General features: G+C 42.5%; 1 protein-coding gene across 1 annotated transcript in view; it reads right to left on the reverse strand.

Moving 5' to 3' along the window:
* Window positions 1-4,554: 4,554 nt before the first annotated feature.
* The window catches only part of dipk2ab (divergent protein kinase domain 2Ab), a 36,953-nt gene continuing 25,605 nt past the window's right edge, over window positions 4,555-15,902 (reverse strand). The window contains exons 3-4 of the mRNA XM_084747409.1: window positions 12,651-12,954; window positions 4,555-7,102 (exon numbers count right to left, since the gene is read on the reverse strand). Coding sequence (XP_084603535.1) covers window positions 6,756-7,102; window positions 12,651-12,954 — 651 coding nt within the window. The 3' untranslated portion in view covers window positions 4,555-6,755. The remainder of the gene's footprint in view (window positions 7,103-12,650; window positions 12,955-15,902) is intronic.

Genomic DNA, 15,902 nt, shown 5'->3' on the forward strand with positions numbered 1-15,902 from the left:
ACTTGTGACCGTCGCCCCTCTTTGTGGATGCAGCTTGTCTCAGTTGGCCGATGGTGTAATGATTTTCCAGACACTTCTTCTTGACATATTGAGCAATTTGGCAGTTTTTCTGATTTGGACACAGATGATTTGTCCTCTTTGGAGCTCTGTCGGTCGCCTCCTGTTGCAAACTGCTGATTGCCAGACCTCTTCAGCGGCTGATATATGCCGTTAATAAACTGAATATGACACACCTTCGCAAATGTGATTAATTCAGAGAATTTTTTCTTGAACTTGAAAGGTCATAAAGTGAAGCGAAGACACACAGCGTATGTATATGAAGCTTTATTCATATCGCTATCATTATATTCTGTCCAAAGCTTTGATGATAACTGGCTGACTCTGGCGGAGAACAGTTACCACCCCCATAATAAAGACACTCCTGCTGCACTTTGAAGGGTAACTGTTAGAGAGGTGTGGCCCGTCCTGAATGCCCTCAGCCTTTTCACACACTGCTGTTTTTCAATCAGTTCTTTCTCGGGCTGCTTTTACCTCCACGGGCGCCTTCAGATGTCAAAAAATGTGCAGGAACGGATCCAACTAAAACTGGATTAACTTCCTAAAAATTCAAACAACCTGACTCCAATGATGGTTTGCTTTTTGGTCCTTGTCAGGCGTTCTGTCGCTGCGTTTTCAAACAACGAATAACTTCAGCCGTGGATTTTTGTGTGTGGCTGAAGTGTGCGACAGCTTTAAAAGAGAGAAAGCCTCAGAAGCAGAGTGCTATCTAAATGAGGCATAATAGATGTGAGAGTGACATAACCATGTTGAAGGGATGTAAGCAGCCTGACAGGAACATTGCTTCTAGCAACTCCTGTGTTGCATTAGTGATGATTTTCCAGGAGGCGCTCACAAAGAGTCTTCAGAGCGCTCTCCTGAGCTCCAGCCAAACCCGGAAAAGCCCCCAAAACAAGAGGCCATGTGCACACGGGCGAGCAGCGCCTGACACAGCTTCACACGTTGTTATTCATAACCCACCCTCAACGCCGGCCAAATCTATTTCCCCCCACTTCTTAAAAAAATATAGGTCATTTCGGTTCTAAAAATGGCTGCCTCTCCCTGGGGCTTGCCAGAGCATGAAATAGACTTTACATCACGTTAGCCAAGCAACAGCAACCAAGAAACTTTCCCTTTTTTTTTTGTCGTTGCTCATTTTTCATCCCCCTTTGTTGCTGTAATCTAACATATGGCGGTTCTCTCACTCTCCCCTCCTCTCTTTCAGTTTATGACCTGAATAAGATATCAGCAGTTTGCCAGGTTTGGAATATGACAGGCGAGGCTAAAGTCATGTAGAGATTTAGATAATATGGTTGCGGAACACTTTACAATGCCTTCCACCTCTGCCTTTCAGACTCCCCCCGTACTGATAAGCCGGAATTCGGGGGTGGATTTCAAAAACGCTTTGGATTTGCGAGCGCCTGCTGATATGACGAAGGCGGTCACGTGAGAGACAGCACAATTATTTCCTACCTGTGTGTAATGCCACCTATCCTCTCCTCCACTGGTGGATGAATTACAACTAAAGCAGTGGCTGCAAAGCTGCACGACACAATATGAAAAAATAAGCTGCTCTCGTCTCCATTGTGGCTTTGACGACTTCCACCGCAATTCATGGAGGCAAACTCACTCGCAGCAAATTGGATAATGTGGTGAGGAAATTTCTGGGGTTCCATTTGCTGTTTAGAGTTTACACATTTCCAGATGCTCCTCCTGCACAAACATATTGTCTCGTTTTATTTTCTCTATAAGCAAAAAAACATTTTCAACTCCTTCTGTCTCCACACTCTGAGAGAAGTGCAAACTAGAACCTTCGGCAGGAGAACACTTTGAGCTTTACTTAAAACCAGACATAAAGTGTTATGCCTAGAACCCCACAATGACAAAGTTCTACAGAAAAACCCTCCCACCTTTCCACCTTCTAATAGTGCCAACAAGAACTTTCTATTGAAGGACCCTTTATATTCCAAGGATTTCATCTAGAACCCACCCAGGAGGTTCTATTGAGACTCCTTTTATATCCCAAGGGTTTAACCCAACCCATTCATATTCCAAGGATGTCATGTAGAACCGACCAGGACATTTCTACTGACAACCCATTAATATTCCAAGGAATTCATCTACACCCACCCAGGAGGTTCTACTGAGAAAACGTTTATATTCCAAGGGTTTCATTTAGAACCCACCAAGAGTGTTCTACCTAGAACCCTTTTATATTCCAGAGGTTTCATGTAGAATCCACCCAGGAGGTTCTACCAAGAGCCCTTTTATATTTAAAAGATTTCATCTAGAATCCACCCACAGGGAGCTAATATCAGTATATTTTATAAGGGTTTCACCAATAACCCTCTTGCCTTCCAAGGGTTCTACAAAGAACCATACTGTATTCTACAGATGAGGCAAAAACTCACTGAATCCTGTAAATTATTATCATCCATCATTTTAACAATTTATGTTATTATTACTGTTGTTTAAAGAAAAATGCTTGACAACCCTTTTTCTCAAAGAAAAGTTCCTCAGAAGCAAATAGTTCTGGGTAGAACCTCAGCCCTTCAGGAAGCATCATTATTTCTCTGTCCGATGCAAAAACTCCCCACCGACTGCCCCCTGAAATTGCCTCATGTTTATTTAAACTCAGAGGGCGGTGGTGGAGCGCCTGGTGCCCTATTGGTTTTCTGTGGTGTTTTCTTATAGCCAGCCGACCCCGGAGCCATTCATCAGCTGGGCTTAAGTGTAGCTACGGTGCACAGAGCTAAACAGCACTTCACCACAATGAGCGTGACATCAACTCTCCACGCAAACCAGCGGGTGTGTCAAAGAGAAGCACAATTACAGACTGGAAGGAGAAGGAAGAGGTGGAGAAATGACCATAGAAAGAGAGACAGAGAGGAGGGAAAAAAAAGAGAAAGGGAGGCAGAGAGTGTCAGTCATGTAGCTTCTAATTTTGGTTCTGGCTCGAGCACTACTTTGTTCCACCATGGGCTTTTATGCTACGAGCATGAGCTGGCTCAAGACAGACAAAGACAGAAGAGCTATTGAATTAGCAAAGACCACAGTCCACACACACTAAAAATACCACACACACACACAAATAAGATGAAGGAAGGGTTAAAGGAAAAATCTGTAACCAAAATATAAAATGACCATAACATGTCATCAGACATTAAGGAAAAAAGTTGAAATACTGGCTTCTTCAATAACCACGCCACAGCCTGCAGTTTCCATTAAGAGTTTCTGTTTGCCCGTTTCATGGTAATTAGAGTTCAAATTCATGCCGAATGTTAAGTTAAACGTCTGTTTATGAGTCGGAATAATTTATTAATACTCTTTATAAGGAGTAGATGTTTATAAATGTTAAGGTGGGCAAAATGTTAATGGAGTCTGGCAGGCAGTCACTGAACTCCAACTCTAGAGTGTGTATTTTCGGAGCAGAGGGCTCTAAGTCAAGCACACAAGCAGATAAAAATATTAATTCTCAAGTTGATGAATTCAAGGCCCACCATTTTCATTTTAATAGACAAAAAGGTCTATTAAAAAGGGTGGAAATTAGATGAATTAAAAAAAAAGCCTGCTTCAGATTTATTCAGTTTACATAAAATTAAAATTAATACCAGATGTTTGCTGAATGATCTGGTCTGTTTATGGGTTGTAAGAAATTATTAATAATCTTTTATAAGAAGATGTTTATAACAGTAAAATAAGAAATATGTTGATGGAGTCTGGCAGGCAGTCACTGAACTCTAATGTGCATTACAACATTATAACGGGTTTAGGTTTACGCTGATGGACAACTGACAGAGGAGAACTCGTCGTCGCTTGTCAGTGTCAAAATATAATGTTGCACTCGTCTTGTGCTCCGGTTCAGTGTGTCTGCAGCCTGCCTGAGCATCGAGTCCAGAGAGGAAGGTGAGGGGGGAAACAACTCGCTTCATTCACAGGTCGTGTATTAAAAATGGATTCAACCGCTTTAATATTCCGTCTATGAACCCAATTCATTACTGAACACGAGGGACTTACACATTTCTCCTTTAAGTGTTGAGTTAAAAAAATAAAATCCAAGTGGTGATTATTTCTGTGTGAGCACACAATACTGTTTTTCTTGTGTTTTTAGTATTAAAAGCTCCTCTAAATGTTTAAAAATTTAATCTAATGTCCTTGTAAAAATTTCACACAAAATTCCACGCTGCCAGAGTAAACCGTTTTAAAGAAAAAAAAATTATCTCCCCAAACATGGATAAAAGAGGAGGACTCGCATCCGAGCTGAGTGGAGAGCACAACAAAGGGAAGTCGGGCACGGCTCCAAATTAGAGGAGAGAGATGAAGATATGAAAGATCAAACCCGAGGAGGAGGAATGAGAAAAAAGGAATGGGAATTGGCAAACACTGACATCCAGCTGTGCCACAGTGAATCAAATTTTAAATTTGGCAATATGAACTGGAGCCAAATCGCTTGTTAACTTACATGGGAAATAAAAACAAGATTGAGACAAGAATCAAGAAGAGTCCACACAGAGCGGATGTGAATATATCTATATATATATATATATATATATTTTCTTCTTTTATTTTAATATTTAAACCCACTAAAAGTTGTAAATACAACTTTTGAATGAAAGGCACAGGAAAAATCAGACAATGCTGATATAATACTCAAAAGAAACATTACAGTACAAAAGTGGACAGTTAGTTACGCACGTACAAATCCCTCCAGGTTCAACATCCTCCAGACAGGGGAAACAGAAACGTATCTGACACAACAAAGAAAGAGAAGGGGGGAGGAGGGGTTTCAAAACCAGAAATCCATTCGCCAAACTTCTCTTTATTGCTTTTCCTGACTGACACGGGTCATGTCAGCTCCACGGGTCTTGCAGAAGGCCAAAAAAGCAACTGCTGTGCTTTCCAGTTTCCCCGCAGATGGAGTGGCTCATATTTACTTGATTACCGACCGTGCTACACAACACTCCACTGGGCATTTAGCGTCTGATTCACAACATCGAGACAGATGACCTACGAAACATATGGAGCCGAAAAGGGGAATTTCCTTTTTTTTTTCTTTTTTTCCTTAAAGGTTATTCGTATAAGGTCTCTCATCCTCCATTACCAAATGAGCCTATATTTGTGATTATGCTTTAATTCGTTGGTCCGCAGAGTGTAAAATCAACCCAACCCTCTAAGTGGTGCTGAGTGTTTAAATATTCAACAGAAATTTCTGGGCTGCAAAATTTAAAAGTGCAGGTCAGAAGCCAGTTCTGAAGCAAAAAAGTAATTTAGGATATCTTCATTCCCTTTTCAAACATTTACTTGATAGAGCTTACTGCACTCAACACTAGTGGGAGAAGTTTGACAATAGGATTCATTTATCAATTACAGACATTTAAAGGGAATTTGGCACTGGAGGCCACTAACACGCTGCTTTATTGTGTTTCTCGTCCTCTTATGAATCACTTCATTTCCCATTTTCATTTAGTGAAGTGTTTTTTTTTTTTTTTGTTTTACACCTTGTTGAAGCAAAACATGCTTTAACCTATCCGTCTTCATTTATCAATCATATGGGAGGTTAAAGCAGAGCCCAATCTTTGACTTGCAGCTTTTTTTATTGAGAAAAAAGAAATAAAAAAAATCAGTATGCAGGCCTGCCAGCTCATATGAGATTGTGTACACATTACGGTTCCTTTGGACAGCTCTAGTGGGGAACAACTGGAGGGAAAGGTGCTGTCACTCTGTACTGCTCAGGGTTCTTAATATTATATATAGCCTCTTTGGTATAGGCACATCTGCATCAAGGGACCACCGCTGTCCAATTATTCCCTTCCTTTTCCTATGTGCAGCTGTCTCACTCTCCGTTTCCTATTAAAAATGAAAAGAAAGAAATAGAAAAAAAAAAACCAGATGATTGCCACAATCTTGGAACCTGGAAATCAAGTGATTGATTGGAGTAGCAGGAAATTAGACTTTTACAGCCGTTGAGGGTTTTCTTTTTCTCCTGCGTGAAAACCAAACCCCCTGCATCTCCTCACTACCTGCCTGACAGCAGGAGATTCATGCTACCCTCACTTCCCTGCAGCCATGCTACAGAGGGGAAAGAAAGCCATGGCACAGCAAAAATGTAAACGCACCAATCTACTTAAATTCAGCCCTGAAAAATAAAAAAAAACAAACAAACAAACAAGATCCTGGGGGCCAAATGAAACAGGTGTTAAGATTCAATGTTATGAAACAACAGTTCTGACAGATTGAGGAGTGACAGGAGGATGGATGTGGTCAGGGCTGTGCGGTGATGTTGCTGCTGTTGTTGCTTGGATGCTCTGGCTTGCGTTAGCCTGGGGTCCAGTGAAAGATGCGTGTTTTTTTTTGTTTTTGTTTTTTTGAACCGGAGCCCTTTCTCATCTCCCCGACCCTGTGAGGATGGTGGCCCACCCTGGGAGAGGAGAGGTTACCTTTATCCCCTCTCTATCCTGGTTCTAACCAGAATCTCTTAGCGCCACACTCCTCTTTCACTCAGGAGCAAAGTCAAGTAAAAGCCGGAGCTTTAACAAATCTGCTTTGAAGTTTGATTCTTACACTTCCTGATGCAAGACATCTAACACCTTCCAGCTCCGGCACACAAAAAGGGAGCAAATGACATCATGTACAAGAACCAGGATCTTGAGAGTCCGGAGATAAAGAGTACAGGATCCAGTCTGTCTTTCAGTGCGTCAGGCTAACGCCGACTCCATTTATTACCTGGCCGAAGCGGAGGAGGAGGCGGCAGCTAGCTGCGTGAGGTATTCGCGCAGTTCTTTGGCCGCCTGGAAGCGGCCGTAGCGCTTTTTGGGTTTGGTGCACTCGTCCAACAGGGCCTCAAGTTGTCCATCTTTGGCTATGTGGGCAGGGGGGTCATGGAGGAGGCCTCCGGTGGTGCCCCGCCACGTAGCGTACCGCGACAGCAGGTTCTGGCACACGGCATAATAGTTGTGGTCCACGGTGACCCTGGAACAAAGGGAGTCCTTGGAGAAAGACAGGCAGGCCTCCCTGTCACACTCCTCGAAGCGGCTCTCGTACCACACGTCGTAGTTCTCTGGCTTGTCTGCGGGGACAGAGACAGACAGTTAAATCAACACACCACAATAAAAACATTGATCATAAAAAACAGTCAATAATATTAACAGAGTCATAGGTGCACAACATTCATTTTCAAGTATATAAAAGCATTTATTGGGTCATAAGCTTGTTTCTTACAGCCCTCATGAGGTGAATATGTAATAAGATCAGGATGCGAAGGTCTTGCTCATTTTGTCTGATCAAAAAATGTCCTGGAGTAATTACAGAGAAACCTGCATTTCTATTTTTATATTTTGCATAAAGATTAGGAGTTCTTACTAGTCTGCATTTTAGATTTTAGATGTTTTTTCCTGTGTAGTAAGAGCATTTTTATTCTTCTTTTTTAAACTGTATGTTTATGATACAAAGTTAAATAAGCATATATTCCTTACTACATTTATTTCAAATTCTATGAAAGAGACAGGTCAGAGAATTTGATGTGAGGTTGTATGAGGTACTTCTCAGCAGTCAGTGTACCAGCACAGAGGCTAAACATGTGGACAGGGTCAGCAGCAAAATGTATTTTAGCCACTCAAAAAAAGTGCACATAAAAAAATGAATAAATAAATAAATAAATAAATAGCAGTTTAAGCTATGCTATACTTAAAATGTTTTCACCTCTTTATTCAGCTGTCAGACAGCCTTTTCTGATGGGAAATTGCCATTTTACAAGCCAAATATCACCCTCTCCAAACCAACCAAACCCCATGGGCAAAATCAGTAATTTTACTGTGAAGAAAACAGGAGTTTTATTTATTTTTATTTTTTTTTAGCTTGTTTGGCTTATTGTGTTTGATGAATCCGAATTCACCTTTTAAAACACAGAAGTCACACAGTAACACAAACAAATGAACAGACTGAGGCAATGTAAAACCGTGTTCTGTGAGGTAAAATTACCAGTTTTACCTGTGGCGTTTGATTGGCTTGGAGAAGGCAATTTCTGGCTCAGTGGTTTTCTGGCACAAAATGTTGTTTGATGGCAAAGAAAAGCAGAGAAAAAATTTAAATATATAGCGAACACTTAAAATGATATTTATGTCTTTAGATGGACCTTTTTTTAAGTGGCTTAAATACATTTTGTTGCTGACCCTGTCCACAGCAGTACATTGCTTAGCTTCCATGATTCTTGTCTGTGCTTCTTTAAACTGGAGGAATGCTGACTAGCATCTACTGTAGCCAAAACACTAATGGTTGACAAGTAACTCATACAGCCTCATTTCAAATAATATGAACTATACCATTAAAAAAAAATCCAAAACTTGTAATCCGTATAGATTCTCTTTATTCTCCTGTCCCTCCCTTCCCAGTTGCATTCATCATCTCTACCCTCAACCACTGTCCCCTCATCAACACATCACTTCTACCTATTGGGCAGCACAACCCAGAAACTGTGTACTTTTTATTATTTTCATCAAGGCAACTGTTATCACACTGTTCAAAAGCTATACATGTGAAATTTGACTCCTTATGACCGTGAAGAATAACTATTTTTCAAAGGTTAAAAACTATTACCTGAGAAATGAACCTGACCAGAGGTTGACAGGGCCGAGGTGCCACTCTTGACATCCCAAGGGCGCTAACAGGAAATTCTTTTTCAAAGCACACAGCCAAACAACTCATCTAGCATTTCATTTGACAGAAATGAACCACTTTCCAGATTTATTGAGCAAATAAAGTTCTCTCTCCAGCTCATTTCACGTTGCTTTTTCTCTTTAGAGGTTTGCGGTGGGAAATGAGGGAGCCAAGAAAATAACCTGGAATGATGAGAAAGCTATTGGTTTGTGCATTAAAAAGCAGATCAATAACATTGTTGGGAGGTGGTGTGTGTGTGAGGAGGTGGGGGGGGGGGCAGACCCAGAGGATGCAAACACATAATCAGTGTATCAGCGTTGTAATGCACTTCTCCTCTGGCTCATCAGAACAACTCAATCAAACATCCAGCGCTGCCCTGTTAGCAAGGGGGCCCCTGTGGCCCTCCGAAGAGGCGGGGCACATCAACCTCAATCAGCGCAGGTGATGAAGATGGATCTGCCTGTGAATGCAGGCCACGAGCGCGCACACGCACACACGCATAGAGACATGAGCGCACAGGCAGCAAGGTGAGGTGAAAGCAATTAATGTCTCAGAGCTGGCCATGCATCACACCTCAGCGTTGATTGACAGATGGCATCAGGAGAGTGTCCTATTCTTGTTCACTCACTCACACACAGCAGTCACACAGAGCGCCTAAAAAGAACAAGAAGGGAGGAGAGGGTTCACACTCAAGGACGAAGATGAGCACAGCACAAAAAAAAAGTATTCAGAGACTCAACTAAAGACGAAAAAGAAGTCCGACGTCTATTTACTTGCACCACAATCCCCTCTGTTCCAGTCTTACTGCAGGCCTGAGCGTAACAAAGCTTGAACATTTCCAAAGCAAACGAAATCATTTCCAATTCAAATGAGCGCGAGAGCTGCGGACGAGGGGTAGGCTGCCTGGCCCCTCTCATCTCCTGCGTATCCGGTACCTTCCATGTTAAGGAGCTCAGGTTGGACTTGTATACATTCACCTCACTCCTCTGCCTTCCCAGGGCCACAGCGAGGAGGGACGTTGGGCCTGAAATGCTTGTTAGCGTGGCCTTACTAGTGGCATTCAAGAGTACGAGCCGGTTTTAACAATGCATGCCGGTGTTAGTGTGCATTATTGAGTGTGCGTGAGAGACAGAGAGACTGTGAGTGTGTGTTTCAAGTGCTGTCGCGGTTGTGTGTGTTTGTGTAAGGCAGCGTTTCGAGGAGAGAAGAGAATGAGTGTGAGTGAAGTTTCCAAAAACCACTGGGGGTGAAGCCATCCTCAAACGCTATAAGCTCAATGATGGGGAATGGTTCCTTTCGCATCACTGGACTGTGCAAACACACGGTGAAGAATACAGCGCGTTTTCATCTCTCTGAAACCCGCCGCATCGATATGGACGCCGCTAACGAGAAGGGTGGGCCTGTGCGTGGCTTTCTGCGTGTTTGATTTGCAAATCAATTGGCCTCAGTTTACACTGATGAGATTCGCACTGCGCACTTTAACTTGCTCTCAATCTCAGGCTCTAATTGTGGGGATTGGATTCTCTGCTGGGAGGTTACCGCGCCTATTTCCTGCCGCTGTCCGACACATGGCCGTGACCTCGTGATACTCATTACCGCCGTCATCCCTCTTCTTCACACACAAACAGATCCGACACACAAACACTGAAGAAGCACGCAAACCGTCTCAAGGCTTAAACTCTGAATGGCCGGGGTAAGCAGCTTGAGTTGTCAAGCTCTAAATGTGTCGGCCAGACAAAGAGACCTGGATTGTGCTTCGGGACTTGCAAAGGGCGACTGTGACAGGGTGGAAAATTGCAGCTATTGGCAATAAGGTGAATATACACATACTTTTAGAGCATGGCACACACACACCAACATAATCACACTCGAAGTACAAACTGGAGGGGAAAAACTAGAGGGCATGTCGACATGTTGTACATCTGTTGGCGGTTTTCTGGTGTCAGATCTTGTAATTTGGCAAAGTGGCACTTTATCTCAGGATAAATTCATCACAACACTTCCCCTCCAACTACATACAAAGACACACTCTTACACACACACACACACACACACAGACAATAGTTCATATCTGTCACAGGGCACAATGGTGGAACCTCAACACCTCGCGACACAACAGTTTATCACTTTAATAGGATTTCTGCAGGAAGGGACAAATCTAAGAGCCTGACTGGGTGGTCGTCCCTCTCTTTGAAGTAGCCCTAGGAAGGGGGGACGGAGGGGCAGGGACCTGCCACACCGAGTGTGTGATGTATAGCTCTCTCTGTCCTTGTTATGAGATTTATTCTGAGAGGGGAAAAAAAACTAGGGCAGCGGAGATGGCTTGTTATCCAAAAGATCTTTGCTTTGATGGGGACGAGCGTGTCGGAGGCAGAAGGGGTGCCGGAGGAGTGTATTCTTAGAAGAGAGAAGGCGGCTTCAAGCATGTGCAGATTTGCCCACAGCCGTCTGTCCCTCGAGACCTTTCCTCGAACCTTTGTCGCCGCCTCATAAGCTGCAGTTGGCAGAGATAGATCTGACATGAAGTGCAGTGTTTTCTAGAGAATCCAAGCTGTGGTCAGTGTTTGAATCACACTCTGGCTTCTGAGAAAGTCTGTGAAAAACAGTTAGCGGGTGGCGGATGAATAGAGCTAATGGTTATATATCACTTTTCACAGTTTTAGAGAAGCTCCAATGTTACAGAAGCATAAAACTACCATTGACAGCTCCATAATTTGAGTGTCAAGAAGAAGCAGCAAGTGTTAATGTAAATGTTTTTAAAAGCAAACTCACTACCGACCTGTTTAGTCTTGCTTTTTGTTACCAGCACTAACTTCAATGTCCAGCATCTGTGACAGTATGAGGGTGTGTTATTACCCATGGCAACATGGGTAACTGTCACATCTGTGACTGACTGATGCGGATAGGTAGGTACATTCAGGGTTTGGAGCAACATATGCTGCCATCCAGACGACGTCTTTTTCAGAGACGTCCCTGCTTATTTCAGCAAGATGATGCCCAGACACATATTGTTGAGCACCTGAAGTCGTATATCGAGCAAGAACGGGAAAGACTTTTAAAACTTCAACAATTAGTGTCCTCAGTTCCCAAATGTTTACTGACTGTTGTTCTAAGAAAAGGTGATGTGTCACGGTTGTAAACATGGACCTGTCCCAACTTTTTTGAAATGTGTTACAGGCATCAAATTCAGAATGTATTTGTATATTTACAAAAAACAATGAAATTAATAAGTTTGAACATTAAACATTTAGTTTTTGTAATGTATTCAATTAAATAAAAGTCAGAACATAATTGCATTCTGTTTTATTTATATTTACCACTACATCCTACTTTTTTTTTTTTAATTGGGGCTGTAGAAGAAGCAAGAGTTAATGTAAATACCTTTTTAAAAACAAAATCAAGACCCTCCTGTTTAATTTGGCTTTTATCAGAGCTTTTTATTTTATTCATCTCTTGTGTATTTATTTATACATTTTAGTCTGTTTTACTATTTGGCACATTGTTTTATTTTATCTATGTATTAACTGATTTATTTATTTTCTGTATTGTTTGTCTTTTAATTCCCTAGCTTTTATTTTTAGGTTTTACTTATTTCAATATGCACCCTCTGTTTTATCTTGTGCTCTTAACATGTCCTTTTCCTTTTATCTGGTCTTTGGAGTTTAATTTCTTTACTGATTTGAATTTATTTACCTTCTTTTCTTTTAGTTTGTGTCCTGCCTGATTGATTGATGGACACTATTCTGTGAAAAGGAACAGCAGTTTACTTCTTATGTAGCACCAGAGGAGGTAGTACTTTAAGGTGTAATGCATGTTCGTGAACAAAGAGGAATTGTCATGGCAACTGGGGGAATAAGATGTTCTAGGCATTACTCACAGACATATGGACATACACCCACTCACAGACACAGAGCACACATGTGTTCACATGTGTTCAGGTAATGACGGCTGCTACCACTCACTCTGCTTGATCAGCCTTTTATCTGCTACGAGGACATTCTCGGCGTCGACGACGATGACCTTCCCGTCACGTGGGCCGACCGCGAAGTTGTCGAAGCTGACATCGAGCAGGTAGAGGGCGAACTCAAAGTCATTGTTGGTGAGCTGCTCAGCGATGTCCATCAGCTGACGCGCCAAGTCTACCCGCTTCTCCCAGGGTGCGTTGTAGAAGCTCCACAGCTCCTCGCCCACGTAGTTGACGGCTACCATGCGCCCACACGCTCCCAGGTACTTGGCGAATGGCCACCCCTCGTCTGACGGAAAGCTCTGGGAAGGAGAAACAGATGAGAAGAGAAAACATTGATTTAAGAAGGTAGATAAAAGAAGTCAGACGGTGCAATGTAGAATTGGCTGAAAGAAAGACAGAAATACCCTCATTGACTTTGAAAATCAGAGGCTAACACATAAATCGCGAGAACCTTCACATTGTCAGAAAACATTTGCTTGACTTGCACATATATCACTCTCTAAATAAAGAGAGAAAAGAGGGAAAAAAAAACCCAGATGCCGAACACAAAGTTGCCGTGTGCAGACTTGAGTAATTTTTGATACACAATCCTAAGCACAATAGTTGACAATCTGCCAAAGGATCAGATGAAATGGAGCCAGCTCTGGGTATAATGGATTAAATTTAATAAAAGAAAAGAGGCAGTTTGTGTTAAAGCCCCACAGCTATGAGCTGGTGTACGCTGCTAGACTCAGTGCTTCCAGAGAACTGATAGGAGGTGATTTGTGGTAGCAGCAGTTAGCAGGAAAGCCTTATGTGTTGTGAGGCAGCAGCGGGGCGATTTAAACTGCTGCATGATGTCGGCTGACCGAGTTAATGCAGTTTGGGCATGCTGACAAGTAATCGCTGTGTATTACAGGTTAAGACTGATTAATAATAACACAGTAATACCACTAGCAGGGAGAGGTATCACTGCAGCACAATACCTCGATCTCCCTCAGATTTACTCCACTTTATTGGGGTCAAACAAGAGCAGGCACACGTGCGCTGTCATTGGCCATCACTCAAAGTCAAGTGGGAACATCCATACAGGTGAACACAGACATACAGACAACTTAAGGGGATAGTTCAGAGTATTTGAAGTGGGGTTACCTATAGTAGATTATCTACAGTAGTAGACAGCTGTCAACATGCCCCAGTTTGGAATGGCAGAGAGAAGTAGCAGCATGGAAGCTAAGCAATTTACTGCTGTGGACAGGGTCAGCAGCAAAATATATATATATATTTCGGATTTTTTCACCAATAACACAAACTAACCTAACCGATCGAGGCAGCAGTAAAACTGCAACTCCTGTGTTCTGCATGGTAAAATTACTGATTTTGTGAATGGGCTCTGGTTGAGCGAGAGCGAGGGATGTTTGGCTTATACAACAGTGGTTTTCTGTCTGGCGGCAAGGTAAAGCGGGGAAAATATTCTAAATATAGTGTACAACTGACGATTTTTCATGAAGCAGCTGCATTTGGCAAACATGCCGGGCTGCTAAGGGGCTGGATTCTGTGCTTCCATCTCTCTCCATGAGTTCTGGTGTCTCATACTTTCCAAAATCACTTTTTTCTTCTGGACCATTTCATTGCCACAGGCTATCACAACGGGTGGACAAATTAATGGAAAATAATAGAATGAAAGCCCCTCTTTTTTTGCAGCCCACATGAGTTTTGCTACAAGTGATAAGCTCCCATCTTTTTCCAATAAACCCCCCTAACACAGGCCTCTATCTTTTCCAATAAACCCCCTAACATAGGCCTCTATCTTTTACAATAAACACCCGGCCATATGCTAGCTTAATGATAGCCCACGATTCCTATGTAACAAATCTCTCCTAGGCTGCCGGCTCTGGCAGGCAGCCGCCGCACAGACACAGACAGAGAATCAGGAGTGCTCATGTTTCACAGGAGCCTTAGTAGCCCTCCCCCTTGTGAAACCCAACTGCATCAGAGATATGGCAGGGAGCACACCGTGTCTCTGCAGGTAAGGTGTGAACTATTATGACTGTTGTGTTTCACGTTACACTTGTGGTAATTCAATACTTCGCCAGCTTTCAATTTCTGTCGAGAGAGAGGGGGGTTTAAATATGCATGGCCGCTCTAACTCCCTTTAAACTTTAATGAAATACAAATTATTTAAAAACATACATTTTAACCCCTCCCATTGGCCATGCAGCTGCTACATCTCTAGGACAACAGCTGGACCCCTGCCACATAAAGTCTGTGACACTGGGGGGGTGTGTGTGACAAAGAAACCATGGCTCAATGCACGAATGACTATACAGCAATTTGCAGTTTCACCACTGGTGCACCATTGACTCAAACCTCCCCTCCTCAAACTATGCTGCTCTTCAGCTCCTTTATTACATCGCTTCACTAGGCTATAATTTGCTGAGTGTATTGAGGCCAAAGCATATGGATCCCACCTGTGCTAAAGTATAAGATGCAACAAGCTGAATCCTAAGTGAAGGCCATGTATGCCTACCAAGGATCCTTGACTGGACAATCAAGATCTCATGAATCACAACCTTCTTCACAAGCAGAAAAGGCAGAACTTTGCAGTCTACAGCCACTTTTTTTTTCACTTGCCTGAAATTTATTTGCCCAATCATGACTCAGAACTATTTGCAATCTTCACAAAAGTAGAGAGGCAGACTTTTGCAGACTATAGCTGAATTTCCACCCAAACTACCTGACACTTTTTGTTCCAAGAGCTACTTTTCAAGGAACTAAAAGGTACCTTCAGCCGGTTCTCTGCATTTCTGCCAGGGTTAAAATACCCACAAAGACAAAGCAAATTAGTCTGATGGTATATGAAAAACTGATGGCTGATTTTACACGTCATTCTTGTGTAATGCTACAAAACAATGATGATGCCATATAAAGCCAGGAAAAGCTTTTTGGTGGCCCAACTAACTTCCCGTCTAGTTGAGGAAACTGACGTCTATTATGTCCTTGGATGTGTCATATTCCTGCTACTTAAATTGCTGCTTCCACCTACTCCTAAATTTTACTTGTCATTACGCTTTTTAATAGTCCACCTTATGTGTTTCTGGTTCTTCTGGAAGGACTGCAGTAGCTTTTGACTTGGAGTAGTAAAACCATACTTCAGTAGCCTAAACTGCTGTTCTGTACTGTTCGCTGTTATCATAGATTGTTGGCTGAAAGGCGCAAAGAAATCAGGATCTTTGTGGAACTGTAACACTGTGTTGGTGGCCACAGA

Source organism: Lutjanus erythropterus, chromosome 21, assembly GCF_056507025.1.
Source record: "Lutjanus erythropterus isolate fLutEry1 chromosome 21, fLutEry1.hap2, whole genome shotgun sequence".
NCBI classification, from domain to species: domain Eukaryota; kingdom Metazoa; phylum Chordata; class Actinopteri; order Lutjaniformes; family Lutjanidae; genus Lutjanus; species Lutjanus erythropterus.